Here is a 15,164-nt window from a genome sequence, read left to right on the forward strand (position 1 = left end):
CGGCTAATGGACACAAAGAAGAAACAAGAAAAAATAAGGGAAAAAAAAAAGGCCGAGCAAGGTGGCCCGACCCTCGTCCTACCCTCGGTCACACTTTTGTCACCCATTATGTGGTTTTTCATGGTCGACTCGACTGGGCTGGGCAGTCTTAGCATTTATTAGGAACTTTTTGTCAAAAGATTTATGCTAATTTTATTATGGAAAAATTCTAAAAACGACAATGCTTCACCCCGTCACGAACATAGGCTTTGCTTAAAAACCGCCCCGGACTCATGAGAGTTATGGACAAAAATACTGTTCAGTTTCACCTATAGACATTTTGTAGTCTCTTTTTTTTATTATATATTTTACAAAACCTTAAAAACAATTACGGTGTATGAGAAATGTACGAGTGAAATGGAATTGCAAACTTGGTTGGGTTTGAGCTGAGAGCCGGAGACCAACTCCATCAAGACTGATGACCCAGCAGATAGAAAACCATTCAGTTCCAAAATTTCTGTATAATTTTTCCCATAATAATCAATCAAATAGCAATTTAGTTAATATCATTTGATCTCGTGGGATGTTTAATTGTTTCCATCTGAATTATAACTTGTGTGATGGTGGTGGTAGCATTGGTGTAATGGTGTGAAAATCGCATGCCCATTCAGAATCAGACAAGACCCTAGAGATTCAAGTGGGAGTTACCCAGGAATCAAGTTACGCTCGAGCCTAGGGTCCCTTTTGTTATTTTCCCAGAAAATCAACCAAGTTAGTTCTCAAACTATGCCTCTAACTTCCTAGGGCCCGAGACCCTGGCATGTCCGAGCCCGAGTCAGCATTCTTTAACATTGGTATCCATGGCTAAACATTGAGGCCTCTTAATCTTACATTCCTTGGGTAATTTATCCTTGATCTAGCCTCGCCTGACACCACTGGTTGCTCTTCCAACCAAATCATGACTTTCTCGAAGTATGGCGACTCTCTTCGGTGAAGCCAAGCCAAGTTCAGCAACTATGCAAGAAGCTCAAACCATCCTTCTTAGGCTCAATATTTTGTATGAAATGTATTTTAGGATGAAAATGACCCTAGTGTGACACCAGTGGAGGAAGAGAAGAAAGACCCCTCGTGACCTGAGCTCTGAGAGAGGACTTCAGTTTTCTTCGTTCTGCCCATTTTCATAGCCATAAAATTAGGTATGATCCCTGGTTTCCGGATATTCACATCCATATCATTAACAGTATCTGATAACATCTTCACAACTTCAGACATATTAGGTCTTAGGTTAGGTTTCTCTTGTACGCAGAGAAGGGCCACTTTAAGAAACCAAATTGCTTCCTCCCTGGGATAATCCCCATTTAGTTTTGGATCAATGAGCTCTAAGAGCTCACCTGCTTTGTGCAGTTCCCATGCCTGCATCACAATGACAACAAATCACCAACTGATACTCATTAAAGTTCACTAAAGAAGTGATTGAAACTATTTAAGTGATTTGCATAGAAGTTATTGTTCTGGTTTTCTAGCTAATTTCTTTTATCCAAAAGGCACGCAAATAAGCAGCAAGCAGCAAGCAGCAAACCAGGGATCTTACACATTAAAACGGCCTTACTATCAACATTAATTTCAGCAATAGGAATATAACCCATTACATGCATACATGCAGGCATATGTGTGTATACACAAGGGTGTAAATGTGCGTATACATAAATGACATGGTGAACTATAGAGCAAAACTCAGGCCATTAGATGACATGTTAACATTGGTCATGTCACACACCAAATAAGAAGGTCCAAGGACATCAATATCATACAAGAAAAACACTTGAGGCAAGAGACAAATATTTTTCATGACTATAAAAAGTGACAAAAAAATATACCAATCAACTAAAAACAATGATTCATAAAAAGGTATCTTCATGAATAGGCTTACAGCTGCTATGATCATTTTGCATATCCTTCTGGTGCCATTTTCACTAGTCAGACCTGAGAGGAATCATTAAAGAACATCATTTTACTAAATTTTCTTGCAGCAAATTGAGGATATAACCAGTTTTAATATTTCCACAAAAAGTCAAGGTTCAAATATTTTGTGAAACCGACATAGTTCATAACCTGGAATACACCTAATGCTGCTTCCTGTTAGGAATATTAACTACTTGCTTAGGAGGTTACTCAGGCTAACTTGATGCAAGTGATACCACACATGATGCTACTCAGCAAGTTTAACATTTATAGGGTTCTGTGCACTAATTTGTTAGGAGCATTCCGTTGCTAGGTTAGGGGAATGCACAATTTATATGCCCCATGTCATTATTTAATGCATTTGCTACCCCGTTTGTTATATTTCATACCAAAGCACTGGGACTCGACTCCGCCAAGGTACTCATCCATTGGCCAAGCCGAGTTGCTCAAGCAAGTCCAAGTAACTCGCCTGAATCCAGCCCGTCAAGAGAAAAGAAAGAAAAACAAAGAAATATATATATATATATATATAAATGACATGGATCTTCAACAAGACCCATGCCCATATTTAATATTTTTTTAACCCCCGTTACATTATTTCTTTAATAAACCTTGTTAAACCTTACTTTACTGAAGCGTATTTTTTTAATAAAAAAACGATACGGTGCTGTCTGAGGGAATTTGAACCTTGGTCGTGAGGCCACTGAAGCTTATATACTAGCCAACATGTCATTTGGGTGATGTTTGAACGAAAATGGGCAAACTTAATTGCCTTGCCATAGGGCGAGTCCGAGTAACTTGCCCAAATTCGAGTCAACTCTGGAGAGTTACGGAACCCTGTTTCATACATCAATCTATAACAACTCCTAACATATGCTGATATGCATTCACACTATTTCCCATGTATGTCCTCAATCTTATTGATAATCATATTGACAAAATAGACATTGCAGCAACTATTACAGCATTACTTTCATTTTTAAGCAACATGATATTCATTACTTCCATGATATATTGTTACTTCCACATTTGCAGTCATCAGTGATTGCTCTGGTAAAAGATCCAAAGAATAAGCATAGTTCTCTAGGTCAGCATCACAGGGAATAAAATGATTTCTTAGAATCATAAAGTTCTGAAACATCATATTGAACTATTTTGCAGGAAGCTCGCAGAATATATTGAAGAAATGAACAGAAATCCACCACTGAACCAAAACTCAATTCTCCATAACTTATTTTCTGTAAAAGTTCTTTACTCAGGGGCACAAGTCATAAAAAGTTTTATCATGGTCAACAAAGAGATAGTCAGCTTGTCCCTTTTCCAACTGCAATTTGACACTCTTCTCAATAATTTAATGAAAAAGGAATATTTTATTTGCCATCTCCAAAATCCTTCTCTTCACGCACACACATACGCACTCACACACGCACGTGGGGATACACACCAAATGCCACATAAACTAAAACAACATTCTACGTATGTTAGTTAAAAGACTTGTTTACATCTGCCTACACATTCGGATTTATCTAGGTTCGAGTTTAAAGATCCAACAGAGATTCATCAAAAAACAGTCCCTAAAGTGCATATGATGATAACTAATTGTCAAAGCAAACCTCTAATTCTTGTCTAACAGAGGCACTCATCCATGGTCCTCACCCTTTTCAGAAGATATTGTTCCTCAATCTGAACTCCTGAGTAGAGAATGCTTCCTCCACTGACTATTTCTAATAAAAGTACTCCAAAACTGTAGACGTCTGCTTTCCGAGTCAGCTGCCCACTTATTGCATACTCTGGAGCCAGGTAACCTCTTCAAAGTACAAGCAGAAACCATAACATCAGAACCATGCAATGCATCAACTACAAACCAAAAATAGTGTAAGAAATATGTTGAGAGCTTCAAGAGAATGCCATATACAACTTCTGAATTAAACTGAAATATCCATATGGAGCCAAAAAGAAGAAAACAGCAAATCATCAACAGCCTAGTTTTCAAATTAGCAATAGAAGAAGAGATATCTATTAAGAAGGAAAACGAACATACAGAGTGCCTGCAACACGCGTGCTTATATGAGTCTTGTCATCTGGAAAAAGCTTGGCGAGACCAAAATCTGAAATTTTCGGATTAAGGTCCTTATCAAGGAGTATATTGCTAGCTTTAATATCCCGATGCACTATATGTGGTTTAACTTCCTCATGGAGATAGGCCAGACCACTAGCAACACCAAGGCCGATTGTCCTCCTTCTCATCCAGTCAAACTCAATTCCACTGGACTCTCTGCCTGACAAAAAAAAGCATAAGGAACTTCAGAACTCTTCCTGTAATAATAAGCAAGTAGGATATTACTGAAATCACATTTGAATAAAAGAAACTATCTACATTTTTTTTTAATAAAAGCAAGTATTCTGGTGCCATACGAAAATAATAACTGATAGAAGTTTCACATGAAATGAAAAATTACCCAGAAAAACTTGTGCAAGGCTGTTGTTTTCCAGATAGCCATAGACCAAAATTCTGGTATCCCCATCAACACAACAACCATAAAGCTCAACAAGATTTTGGTGTTTGATGTCAAAGATGGCAGAAATCTCATTCAAGAACTCCCTCTCTCCTTGTGTGGATTGCGCGGAAAGAACTTTCACAGCCACAGTGGCACCATTTTTGAGTTTTCCCTTTTGATACAATGAAAGATTCAGCAAAGAATACAAACATTTCCATAGATTAATAAGAAAGTTTATAACCAAGTATTATAACCAAGTACAAAAAATAAAATAAAATCCATCGTGCTCATTAAGTTTATAAAATGATGTTCGACAAATGTCATGAAATGAGACTTTGCCCATGCAGATCTAATTTGGATTTGATTGGATTCAGTACTATATCCTGATGTTATTCTTGCATAGCACTATTTAATTTGGATGTGTGATCAGATTCAGTCACCTGACAAGACTGAAAATCAAGTCAACTAGAGTATGGTATCTTCAATCAGTAAAGAAATTCAGAGACATTTGGTAGAGGTAGTGGTAGTGGTAGAAATTCTAAGGACATGCAATTAAATTTATATCTCAATTTGTATATTCCTATGTGGTTTTTCCCAAATTTTCCTTAGTTTCCACAAAATGTCCCCATTATTTAGGGAAAACTCGGCAAGCCACATGGGATTCTCCAAGCTGACTCGCTCTGGGCTTTGCCCAAGTTCCAGACCGAGTCCAATTTTGCCAATATTGCCCATAGCCCACCACAATATCACAAGGTGAATCCATATCTGGAGCTTTCAGCAAAAGAGTATATAAAACAGAGAATTGACCTTTCAAGTGGATGATAGTACCTTGTAAATAGAACCAAAACCACCTTGTCCTATTTTGTTAGATTCACCAAAATCTTCAGTAGCGATCTTCAAATCATTATATGAATATACATGAAATTTGCGGAAAGATGGTGAATCTGCATTCATAAACACTTTATGTGAACTAATTTATCCAACAAATTAACAAAATAAGGACAACAACCAATGGCAGCATTGCTCTGTGCTCGAAAAAATTTTCCAAGTGTATGGTAGTTTAGTTCAGTGTGTAAAGGATACATGAAGTTCGATATCAGGTGCAAAAATGACACATCCGGGAAAACATAAATTTACCAGGAATTGGTTCTGATGCTGAAGGGCATCGTCTTGTGCAAAGAAAAGGTAAGCAATTCATGACTCAGAAGCAATCAGAGTGATCAATATTTGCATCTACAATCACCCAAAGTTCACTTGAGGTGTAGCCCAGACCTGCCAAGATAAACGATGCCATCACCAAATGTAGGAGGAAACTACACAATGTCATAGGCTACCAAAGTTTCAGATCTAGATTGGACCTCAACAAAAACAAATAGAAATGAACCCAATGCCTAACTAGTCAATCCCCCCAATATGGACCAGCCAACCCAGTCTTGGGAAGCCATTCAAACCAGCTCAGATCAGTATGCCCCAAATCAGTATGGCTAAATGATATCATTCCTCGAACCAAAACAAAATAAGATGGACACATACCCAACACGATATCTTCAAATTTTACATTTTTATTGGAAGCGATAAGATAAATGAATCAAATAAGCAGGCTGAATGTACCAGAAGATTTGTTTAAGCTATTAACAACCTTAAACTAATCCCCTTCAAGAATAGGAAGGAATACATGTAACTCTATGACCTATTAGCTTACAAAAGTTTGGAATTCGATGCTCTGAAATAAAATAATATCACATGAACTATCCTGGTTTTCTTAATACAGATATTAATAAATTCATGGATGACAATTTGGTCTCTCAAGGAACAAACAGAGAACCTATGAATAATAGATGGATATTGTAACCAATCTTGGTTTGTAGGGGTTGCTCAATGCCCCAACTCTTGTAATTCTATTTGATGCCTATTACAGGTGATTAAGAGATGTCTCCTAGGGGTCATTTGTTCACCAACATTTTCATGGCCAATGATCTCATGGTTCTAACATTACTTTTGCTAAATTATAGCTTTCATTAATCCATCTTCCCAGCTGGCCATAGAGGCAAGGTACAATTACTTGGCTCAGGTTCCGGCTGTACCCAAGCCGAGTAACAAGGGCGAGTCATAGTGCAATAGCCTGAGAAGTGAAGGAGCCCAAAAATAAGCTAAAAAAAAAACTTAAAACAGAAAAGTGAAAACCAAACTAAACTACAAACAACATTTACAGTCCAAAAAAGATGGAAAATATATATAAAAGACGGAATTTGGAAAATCTTGATTTAAGGCTGGAAACAATTCAAAAAATTAAAGAAAAGGTGAAAATAGAAAAATACAACATTTGACAAGAAAAAAAATCAAAATTGTATATAAAATATTTATTCCTCAATTCAGTATTTTTTATTTTTTTTTATAACCGAGTTTGTACATGGAACTCGCCTCAGCAAGATGCCAGTCGGAGTAACCCATACCCGTGTTAGACTATGCGAACGAGTCATTGGTGGTAGATCAAACTCCGCATGGTGTTAAAAATTGGAACGGATATTAACCATGACTCTATAATAATTAACTATGGGACTGATAAATTTCCCTCCCCTAAATCATGCTCATCGAATCCTGAATTTTCAGTCACTATTTCTTCTTAGTCCTTGGAGTTCAATGTCAGTTAAAGCACATATTTTCAATTCCTTAAAATGAAAAAATTATATCATCCGCAGGTATATTGGCAGCTATAGCTAGTAAATAACAATATTTGAATCACAGCCCAAAAATAATATCTAGAAAAAAGAAGCAGCATATCAGTACCCAATTCCTAGCAAAAGCAAGAAATCAGCGACAAGCACTTAAAATTTTGGACATTATATTAGCAATACTCCAGAAAATACATTATTAAAACAAAAATACCCAAGAAAATCCCAATCGAAATTTGAGAAATGTGAGAAATTCCCAATATAATTACCGATTGAAATTTGAAACATAAAAAACAATACCGAAGAACATTACCAATTGAAATTTGAGAAAATGTGCAATACCCAGGAAATTCGCCAATTGAAATTTGAGGAAAATGATCACTACCCATGAAAAATAAACCCAAAAAAAGAAGAAGCAACAAACACTTTAGAATCTTGAAAGTTTAGAAAAATAAGCAAAACCCTGAGAAAATAGGGCACACCATGAAAGCAATAAGTCATACTTGAACAAAGAAGATCGGCATTCCAGAGTTGCAGAAACATTTGAGAAGGTTAGGGCGAGAAAGAAAGAGAGAGAGAGAGGCTGATTGATAAAAGCCTTTGTAAGAAATGAAGGGTAGCCATATTTTTTTTGTATATACTTCCGCTTCTCCTTCTCCTTCTCCTTCTTCTTCTTATTTTTTCGGCCATATCCGCCACGGCGAGGACCACGAAATTATTTTTTCGGCCATGTCCGCCACGGCGAGGACCACGAAATGGTCAGAAATAATAAATAATAGGAAATGCAACGAGACTAAATCAAACAATTAAAAATAAAATAATATCACTTTATCCTCATCTTTTAACTTTTAACGGCCAGAAATTTAAAATATTACTGGTAAGCAATAAGTCACATTCTTTTATATCTCACCACGTCTCTATGTTTTTTATCATAAATTTTTTATCCAAATAAACACTAAAATAACACCGTATTCAAACTTCATATCTCTTTCATTAAAACTCTATCACTCTCTTTTCACTTCTTGGTGAGTTTACCAGCCAAAAGATTTAGCTTGAGCTCGAACACGAGCACACTTTTTTATGCTCGAAAAAGATATAGAGTTTTAAAAAGTGAGAGATGGAGTTTAGGTTTTAAAAAGAGATGGATTTTTAGAGAGAGAGATAGAGTTTGGGTTTTAAAAAGAGAGGGATGTAGTTTGAGTTTTAAGGAGAGAGATAGAGTTTAGAGAGAGAATATGATATGAGAGTGAGAGATGGAGTTTGGGTTTTAGAGAGAGATCGAGTTTTGAGAGAAAGACGATAATGTGATAGAGAAATAGAAGTTTAGAGAGAGAAAGTGATAGAGTCATTTCATAAGTTGTTGAGGTCACCAATACATGATCAAAAGAGTTTAAAGGGTTGAAAGATAAAAAAGATGGAGTCATTTTGCTTATAAGTAATATTTTTAAGTATTAGATCTAATGAGATATAGAAGTTAAAAATAAGAGATAATAAGATATTTTTTCTAAAAAAAAACACTTTTAATTTTTTTTATGCTGTTCCAATCAAATAAAAAATTAATATATATATATATATATGCCTAAATTATCTTCCCTTACTTTTATTTTACCCTCTTTCTCCTCTATCCCACCAAAACAGCGCTGTGGCGGTCTCTCCTCTATCCCACCAAAATAGGGTTGTGGCATTATGTAGGTGCGATCTAATAGTAGGTCTTCGATAGCAGTCGGACAGTAGGGCTCATCCACCAAAATAGTGTTGTGTAAATGCGATCTAATAGTAAGCTTCGATAGCGGTCTGACAGTAGGGCTCAAGCACTAGCGGTCCCCTAGTTGTAACTAGCTCTCCAGTAGTTGGAACTAGCGATCCGGCCATTGCAAAGGGCACTCCGACAGTAGATGTTACTAGATTGCTATTGCAATATATAAAAGGTTTTCTGGTAATGCTCAGTTTTGGCTCGGTAGTTGTCCTAGGGCAGTGTGGCACTTATACACTCTGACAATGTGATGGTGCGTTCCGTCAATGTGTGATTTTTATGTACGAAAAAATAACGTTTTTTTCTCGAGATATTTGCATGAAAAGTTTGTCTTAAAAAAAAGAGAGAAAAAAAAGTTTGGTTGGAATAAGTTGTGCGGCCTCGAGGTTTTTATAATTTTTCATGATCTATATAAAGTTTTATGTACGGACAACTTAATGAGACTAAAATCTTAAGCTTTTTCATGTACATCGTATTGGTCCATTTATAAACATTTGAGGTTATTTTCCCTCCACTTTCTCTTTTTAGTTGTACTCCGTACTAACGACTTAAAACCCGTAAACTCATTCACTACTTTGTGGGTAAAAAAAAAAAAAAGGGATGGTAGTCCTACGAAGAGTATAATATAAGTTTACTCCAAGACCCACTTGAGAGGATTTTTTCAATTTAAATTTTTTGAAGCTATTAATTATCACTAGATTATTAATTCCAAAAGTTAAAATTTGCATTTGAGCTCTAACGCTTAGATTTCACCTTCTAAAAATTGGATGGTCTCCATAGAATGTTGAAGACATTATTTTTTATTTTTTCAAGAGTGAAGAGGGTGAAATTAGGTACTTTTCTCATTGAGATTAATCTATGGGTTGAAGAGGTTGTATCCTCAAAATTTGAATCCTTAAATTAATTGTAAGTGTGATTTTACATGAGGGAGTAAATAAACTGTATACTCCCGAGAGAATATAAATTCCTTGTTAATTAAAATCAAAGCAACCCAATCCATGTCTTTAGCCGTCTTCTCTCTTGTATGGCCGCTTGATTGCCCCACTCCGTTATTTCCTTTTTAAACGTCATAAGCAGCTTTATCAAAAGATATTATACTTGGGTTGGGAGACAGCTATTCATTTACTCCCTCATGTAAGATTGCACCTAGGATTAATTTAAAGAATTCAAATTTTGGGATGTAGCCTCTTCATCCATAGGCTAACCTCAATAATAATAATAATAATAATAATTATTATTATTATTATTGTAACCCTCTACATACTTTAAATTAATTCTTGTGTCAAGATTTAATAGAGACCGTCCAATTTTTAGAGGGTGAGATCTAAGTAATAAAAAACTTAAATTTTAACTTTTAAAAATAAACATCTAGTGCTAATTAGTTTGTTCCAAAAATTTTAAATTGAAAAAATCTTCTTAAGTAAGTCTTTTTACCGAATGAGTAAATTTATATTATACTCTCACAGAAACAAGTACCCTTTTTTTATTTAACCAAAATTTCAATGAGAGAGGGTTTTATACATGACCCAATTTGGGTAGTTTTAATAAGATTATGGGTTATCTTAGGCTTTAGATTGAATCAAATATACGGTTAAAACCGTGTTCATATGGCTCCAGAGGCTTCTAGAATATCCCTGATTCATCCATCAAGAAACAATAAAAAATTTGGAGCAAATCGGGCCCCAAGCAGGAAAGGCTGCATAGTTCATTGTTGGGCTCGGAGGGCCTCATAATATGCTTTGCATTGTTGGGAGCAAATTGAAATTTTTTTAAACAAATTTGTTCAGGCCATGACTTCCAAATTGTACATCGGTTTTGAGCGACTCTTTAGCTTAATTTGTACGAGTTTTAAAGGATCTATAAAGCTGGGACCTTAGGGTATCGGTCTTTAGGGTTCTAGTGTTGGATTAGTGTTCAGATTAGTCCTCTATTTTTATTAGGCTCATGGATGTTTGGTTATTATGGTTTAGGAGTTGTAAGAAAAATAACCAATTTCAAATGGGGTTTATTCTATAACTAGAAAAAATGATGGGAGAAAGTGAGATTTTAGAGAAAAGGAATAGATATAAGCCATAGACATGGAAAGAATTTAGGGAAAATATCAGAAAAGGGGTTGAAGCCCCTTATAATATTATTAGGGAAAATACCGGGAAAGGGGTTGAAGCCCCTTATAATAGCATTACATAGGTCAAAAGATTACAATTTCCAGTAGAAGGTGTGCTTTTAAGTTTATATATCAATTCATTGTCCTGCTTTAAAAAAGAACAATAAAAATATTTCACAAGAAAAATATACAATTTCAGCTACCTATGGCTGAACAAGTAGGCTTAAATATCCATTTTGCTCAGGCAACTAGATCGAGCAAAAAGACCATCTTGCCCTAAAAAGTTAATTATTAGGAATACGAGACATGCATTTTTAACAAGAGTAATGATCCTACATAATAGTAATATGGTTAAAAGAAACATTGAACAACTAAGGTTAAAAAAGTAAGTTTGCTCGAGCCACAAAAATCTCACATAATAATAATAATAATAATAAAGTTATCCCCCATTGCTATGAAAATATGTTCCTCCTTCCTAATCCTGAACTCCTTCCTAATCCTGAACTATTTAGGGTAATTTCATCATTTTGCGTTAATGCTTAACCCCTTCCAAATGACAAAAATGCCTCTTGAGATATAGTAACAAGCTGTACATGGGTCGAGCTAGAGTGGCCTAGGCCCAGCTGGGCAACCTAGGGCCTTGACTCGCCTCGTTAAGGGCTCCTTTACCATAGTTCATGCCCAACACAAGAAGCCGGGTCAGGCTCTCTCTCTCTCTCTCTCTCTCTCTTCCTCTTCGTAAAGGCTACCCGTAGTGCCGCGGATGTTGCCCATTCTGGCCCAACTAGCAATTGGGCCTTCAAGACTGAGCTCAACCCCTCACTCATGGGCCGTATAATATGTGTTGGGCCCTACTTTTTCTTTCTCTTACATTACAAATGGGTGGCCGGTTCAGATCGATAACCCTGACCTGATGGGGTCTAGACTTGGGCATGTGTAAACACGTATACACATTCCCAAGTCGAATTAAATTCGGCCAAAGACTCAAGCTAGTCAAGAAGTAGATAGGCCCGGGCTAAATCTAGACCCTCACCGAGACCTTGGCCAGGTCACCTTCAGGATCCCCCGTCCCTCTCACTCCCTCCAAGACAAAATGTAAATACCATAATAACCCCTTATATCTCTGTGCAACCGTTCTCTCTCCCTCTCTCTAGTAATCATATCAACATGCTACAGTATGCATTGTGCAGTCATCACCATCCATCTCACTAAAAAACACTCCACATGATTTATTTCTGATATCTGTGGTTGAAGGGACGATCGTTTCCTCTCAGTCTACTCATTAGCGACAACCCACTTTTCAATAATATTAGTAGGAAAAGACACTTCATTTGATTCTGAGGTTGTATGCATTATTTTTATTTAAAAAGTTTAAGACCTCTATATTTTACCTTGCCCAAATGCTTATTCGCTTGATTACTTATCTAAGCAAATGGAAGCTCCATTGCCTCATCAACAAGTTATGTGCAACTTTTTTTTTTTTTTTTTAATTTCTTTATTTGTAATGTAGTATGCAGGAGGCACAGATGAAAGCCAACTTAGAAAAAGAGAGATGATGATATATTCTCCTAACTTAGAGAGAGAGAGAGAGGAGCGATCATCACATATTATTCCTTCTTTTGAGAGAGAGAGAGAAAGGAGCGGTCATCATATATTTTTCCTCCCATTGCATAGAGGAGTCATTATGACAGTCGCTTAGAGATAGCCCCGCAATGAGCGTGGCCTGAGCCGGACAGAGTCAAATAAAATAAATAGAAAATAATACAAAAAAAAATAAAAAATAAAGGTCAGGTCATACCTGTGTAGGCATAGCCTTGGCCCAAGCCCAAGCCCAATCCCAATCCCAATCCTTGAACCATATTTTATGACCCGTACCTCTTTTTTCGGGCCAAACCACTTGGTGCATTGCCCCCCCTACTCTGAGAAAGAGGGAGGGGTGGTCATGATCTATTTTTCATACCACAGAGAGAGAGAGAGAGAGAGTTGGTGGGTGGTTGTGAAAATATCTAAGAAATCCTCACAAACTACCAATAGAATTCATCCATTTGAAAAGTACAAAGCTTTTCCTCATTTTTTTTCTCCCAAATGCTTGATTGAGTGCCCTCTCTCATATACAATTTTATACATGCTTTTTGCTTCCACTAAGAAAGCATAATATGTGACGTGATGATTGTGTATTCATTGACCTAAGGTCTATCCCATTAGTACAGGCTTTAGAGTATCCCATTTTCACAATTATCCCGGAAAATATAGGTATCTAGGCTTGAAAATATTTTTGGATTGGGTTCGGATTCACTCAAATCCGGATTCAATTTGTTCCAAAATATTCAGATCCAATTCTGGGATCCGGATCAATTTCAATATTTTATATTATAAACTTAAAATATACTTATAAAGTTTAAAATAATTATATATATATATAAATTATAACATGTATTTATATAAAATAATATATATTACTAAAAAAACTGGTCAAATCCACCTATATTCGAATTCGACCTAAATTACTATTCGGATCCAAAACTTGGATCCATAAGAGATCCAAATTTCAGGTTTTGGATCCAAAGAGGGTAAAATCTCAACTCTATAGATATCCCCTAGACATTACTTTCTAGGCAACCCCCTTCCCCCACCCCCGACTCAAAAAAACTAAAAAAAGAAACAAACTTTTGTAAACCGCACCATTATTTTCAAAATTGTCTTTTTTTGCACTCACCTCATAAGTAAAATAATAGTTTATTTTGTCATGAAAAGTACCCCCTGGTACGCATGATTCTCTCGCCCATCTTTTTTTTTTGACAAGGTTCCATAGGAATGTAACTTGAGACATAGTGGTCATCTCATCCATCTTAGTTTTTTAAATGATCTCAGTCCCACACAATGTGTGTCATATCGGTTTCTAGAAGTTGGTCTCACACATTATGTGCCAGACCAACATCATTTTAAACAATGTGGTAGTCCGACTCACAATAAGTAGGACTGGCCTCATTTTAGACAATGTGCCAGTCTGGACACATTATACCCAACGCCTTTATTTTAAAAAATGAACCCGGTCCAACATAATATGTGCTGAACTTGCACATATTTTAAATAAAGTTAATCCAACACGCATTATCCAAGACCGGTTTGATTTTTTTTCCTTAATAAGAATGTGCGTTCTAAGGGGTATTTTTATCCTAAATAAAACTTCTGTTTTTACTTTGAGCGTGTATTAAAAAATCAACTGTTTTGGAGTTAGAGGTGCACTTGGGAAAGAAATCATATGAAGGATTAAAACCCCTTATAAAATTTATAAAATGACTCTAAAATATAAGAGGTTAAAACTTTTTAAATTTTATTTCAGTCAAGTACCTCTTTATAATTTTTTTTAAAAAAATTAAATTTCCCTTCTTCAAGGCTTTCAATAATTTGATCGACCTTAGAACAAGTTGGGATACTCCTCTCGTTGGACTGGTGCTAGAATTAATTTATCAATAAAAGATGTCACTTAAAATATTAAAGGTGAGGTTTGTATAAGGTGTCAACTTTATACTGTTGAGGTGCCTAAATATTGACGTATCAAATAAACTTTTTACAAATATTAGTGCACTCAAGTACTCCGTTTGCCCTTTATAGAAGAACTTACTTATGCCGGTCTATTAACCTCGTAATTGTTAAAAGTAAGTATTATCTAAAATTAGTTAAAATAAATAAATATTTATTCAAAGGAAAAGTATGTAAATAGAGCATTTATGTTTGTTATAAGGAGGTCACAATTATTATTGTCCATCGAATTTCATATTCGTTGGTTGGAAGAGTATCACTGACTACAATCAAAGTTCAGAAGAAATTTCTCAAACTTTGTGACACATCTCAAGCCATCCAATACCTCCTTATAACAAAAATAAATGGTCTCGCAGTATACAATCTCTTATTTACAAAATTCAATTTAAAATGAACGAGCGTATTACTCTTATCTTGGTCCAAAAAAAAAAAAACATATTGCTCTTATTATTGTTTTTTAATAAATAATACTGGTGAAGAAGATGATTTGTGAAAGACAAACAAAAAATAAATAAACTTAGTAAAGAACCCAATGTTTTATTTTTAAGCAAAGTAAAATAAACAATACAACAGAAAAAAAACAAATGCATCGATGCTAACTAGCCTTAAGAAAAATCCATGTTATAAGAAGATGCATAACAAAGAGGCATCTT

The 15,164-nt window shown here is 35.6% G+C and overlaps 1 protein-coding gene across 8 annotated transcripts; it reads right to left on the reverse strand.

Annotated features, from left to right (window-relative positions):
• Window positions 1-667: 667 nt before the first annotated feature.
• On the reverse strand, window positions 668-7,854 carry LOC18444259 (cold-responsive protein kinase 1). Of its 8 annotated transcripts, XM_088871946.1 has the most exons (8): window positions 7,615-7,854; window positions 5,577-5,711; window positions 5,268-5,383; window positions 4,401-4,611; window positions 3,983-4,220; window positions 3,598-3,748; window positions 1,910-1,962; window positions 1,375-1,392 (listed from the first exon to the last, which is right to left on the reverse strand). In XM_088871946.1, the coding sequence occupies exons 2-7, from the start codon at window positions 5,635-5,637 to the stop codon at window positions 1,957-1,959; spliced, it is 783 nt and encodes a 260-aa protein (XP_088728072.1). In that variant the 5' UTR covers window positions 5,638-5,711; window positions 7,615-7,854; the 3' UTR covers window positions 1,375-1,392; window positions 1,910-1,956. The 8 variants fall into 7 exon arrangements, 6 of the variants coding, with proteins under 6 accessions (XP_088728073.1, XP_006854496.1, XP_088728070.1 ...); XR_016059308.1 differs by lacking the exon at window positions 1,910-1,962 and having other exon boundaries at window positions 668-1,392; window positions 3,983-4,216; XR_016059309.1 differs by lacking the exon at window positions 1,910-1,962 and having other exon boundaries at window positions 668-1,392; window positions 3,983-4,216; window positions 7,594-7,854.
• Window positions 7,855-15,164: the final 7,310 nt, after the last annotated feature.

This window comes from Amborella trichopoda, chromosome 7 (assembly GCF_054954075.1).
Source record: "Amborella trichopoda isolate Santa Cruz 75 chromosome 7, AtrichopodaSantaCruz75HAP2 v2.0, whole genome shotgun sequence".
NCBI classification, from domain to species: domain Eukaryota; kingdom Viridiplantae; phylum Streptophyta; class Magnoliopsida; order Amborellales; family Amborellaceae; genus Amborella; species Amborella trichopoda.

Excerpts from the sequence above, each read along its gene's own strand:
- LOC18444259 (XM_006854434.4), bottom strand. The coding sequence starts at position 5,637 with ATGAATTGCTTACCTTTTCTTTGCACAAGACGATGCCCTTCAGCATCA. Across the intron at positions 4,612-5,267 it reads GTTTTGGTTCTATTTACAAG|GGAAAACTCAAAAATGGTGC; the intron begins GTACTATCATCC and ends TTGTATCAAAAG. Across the intron at positions 4,221-4,400 it reads CCTTGCACAAGTTTTTCTGG|GCAGAGAGTCCAGTGGAATT; the intron begins GTAATTTTTCAT and ends TTTTTTTGTCAG.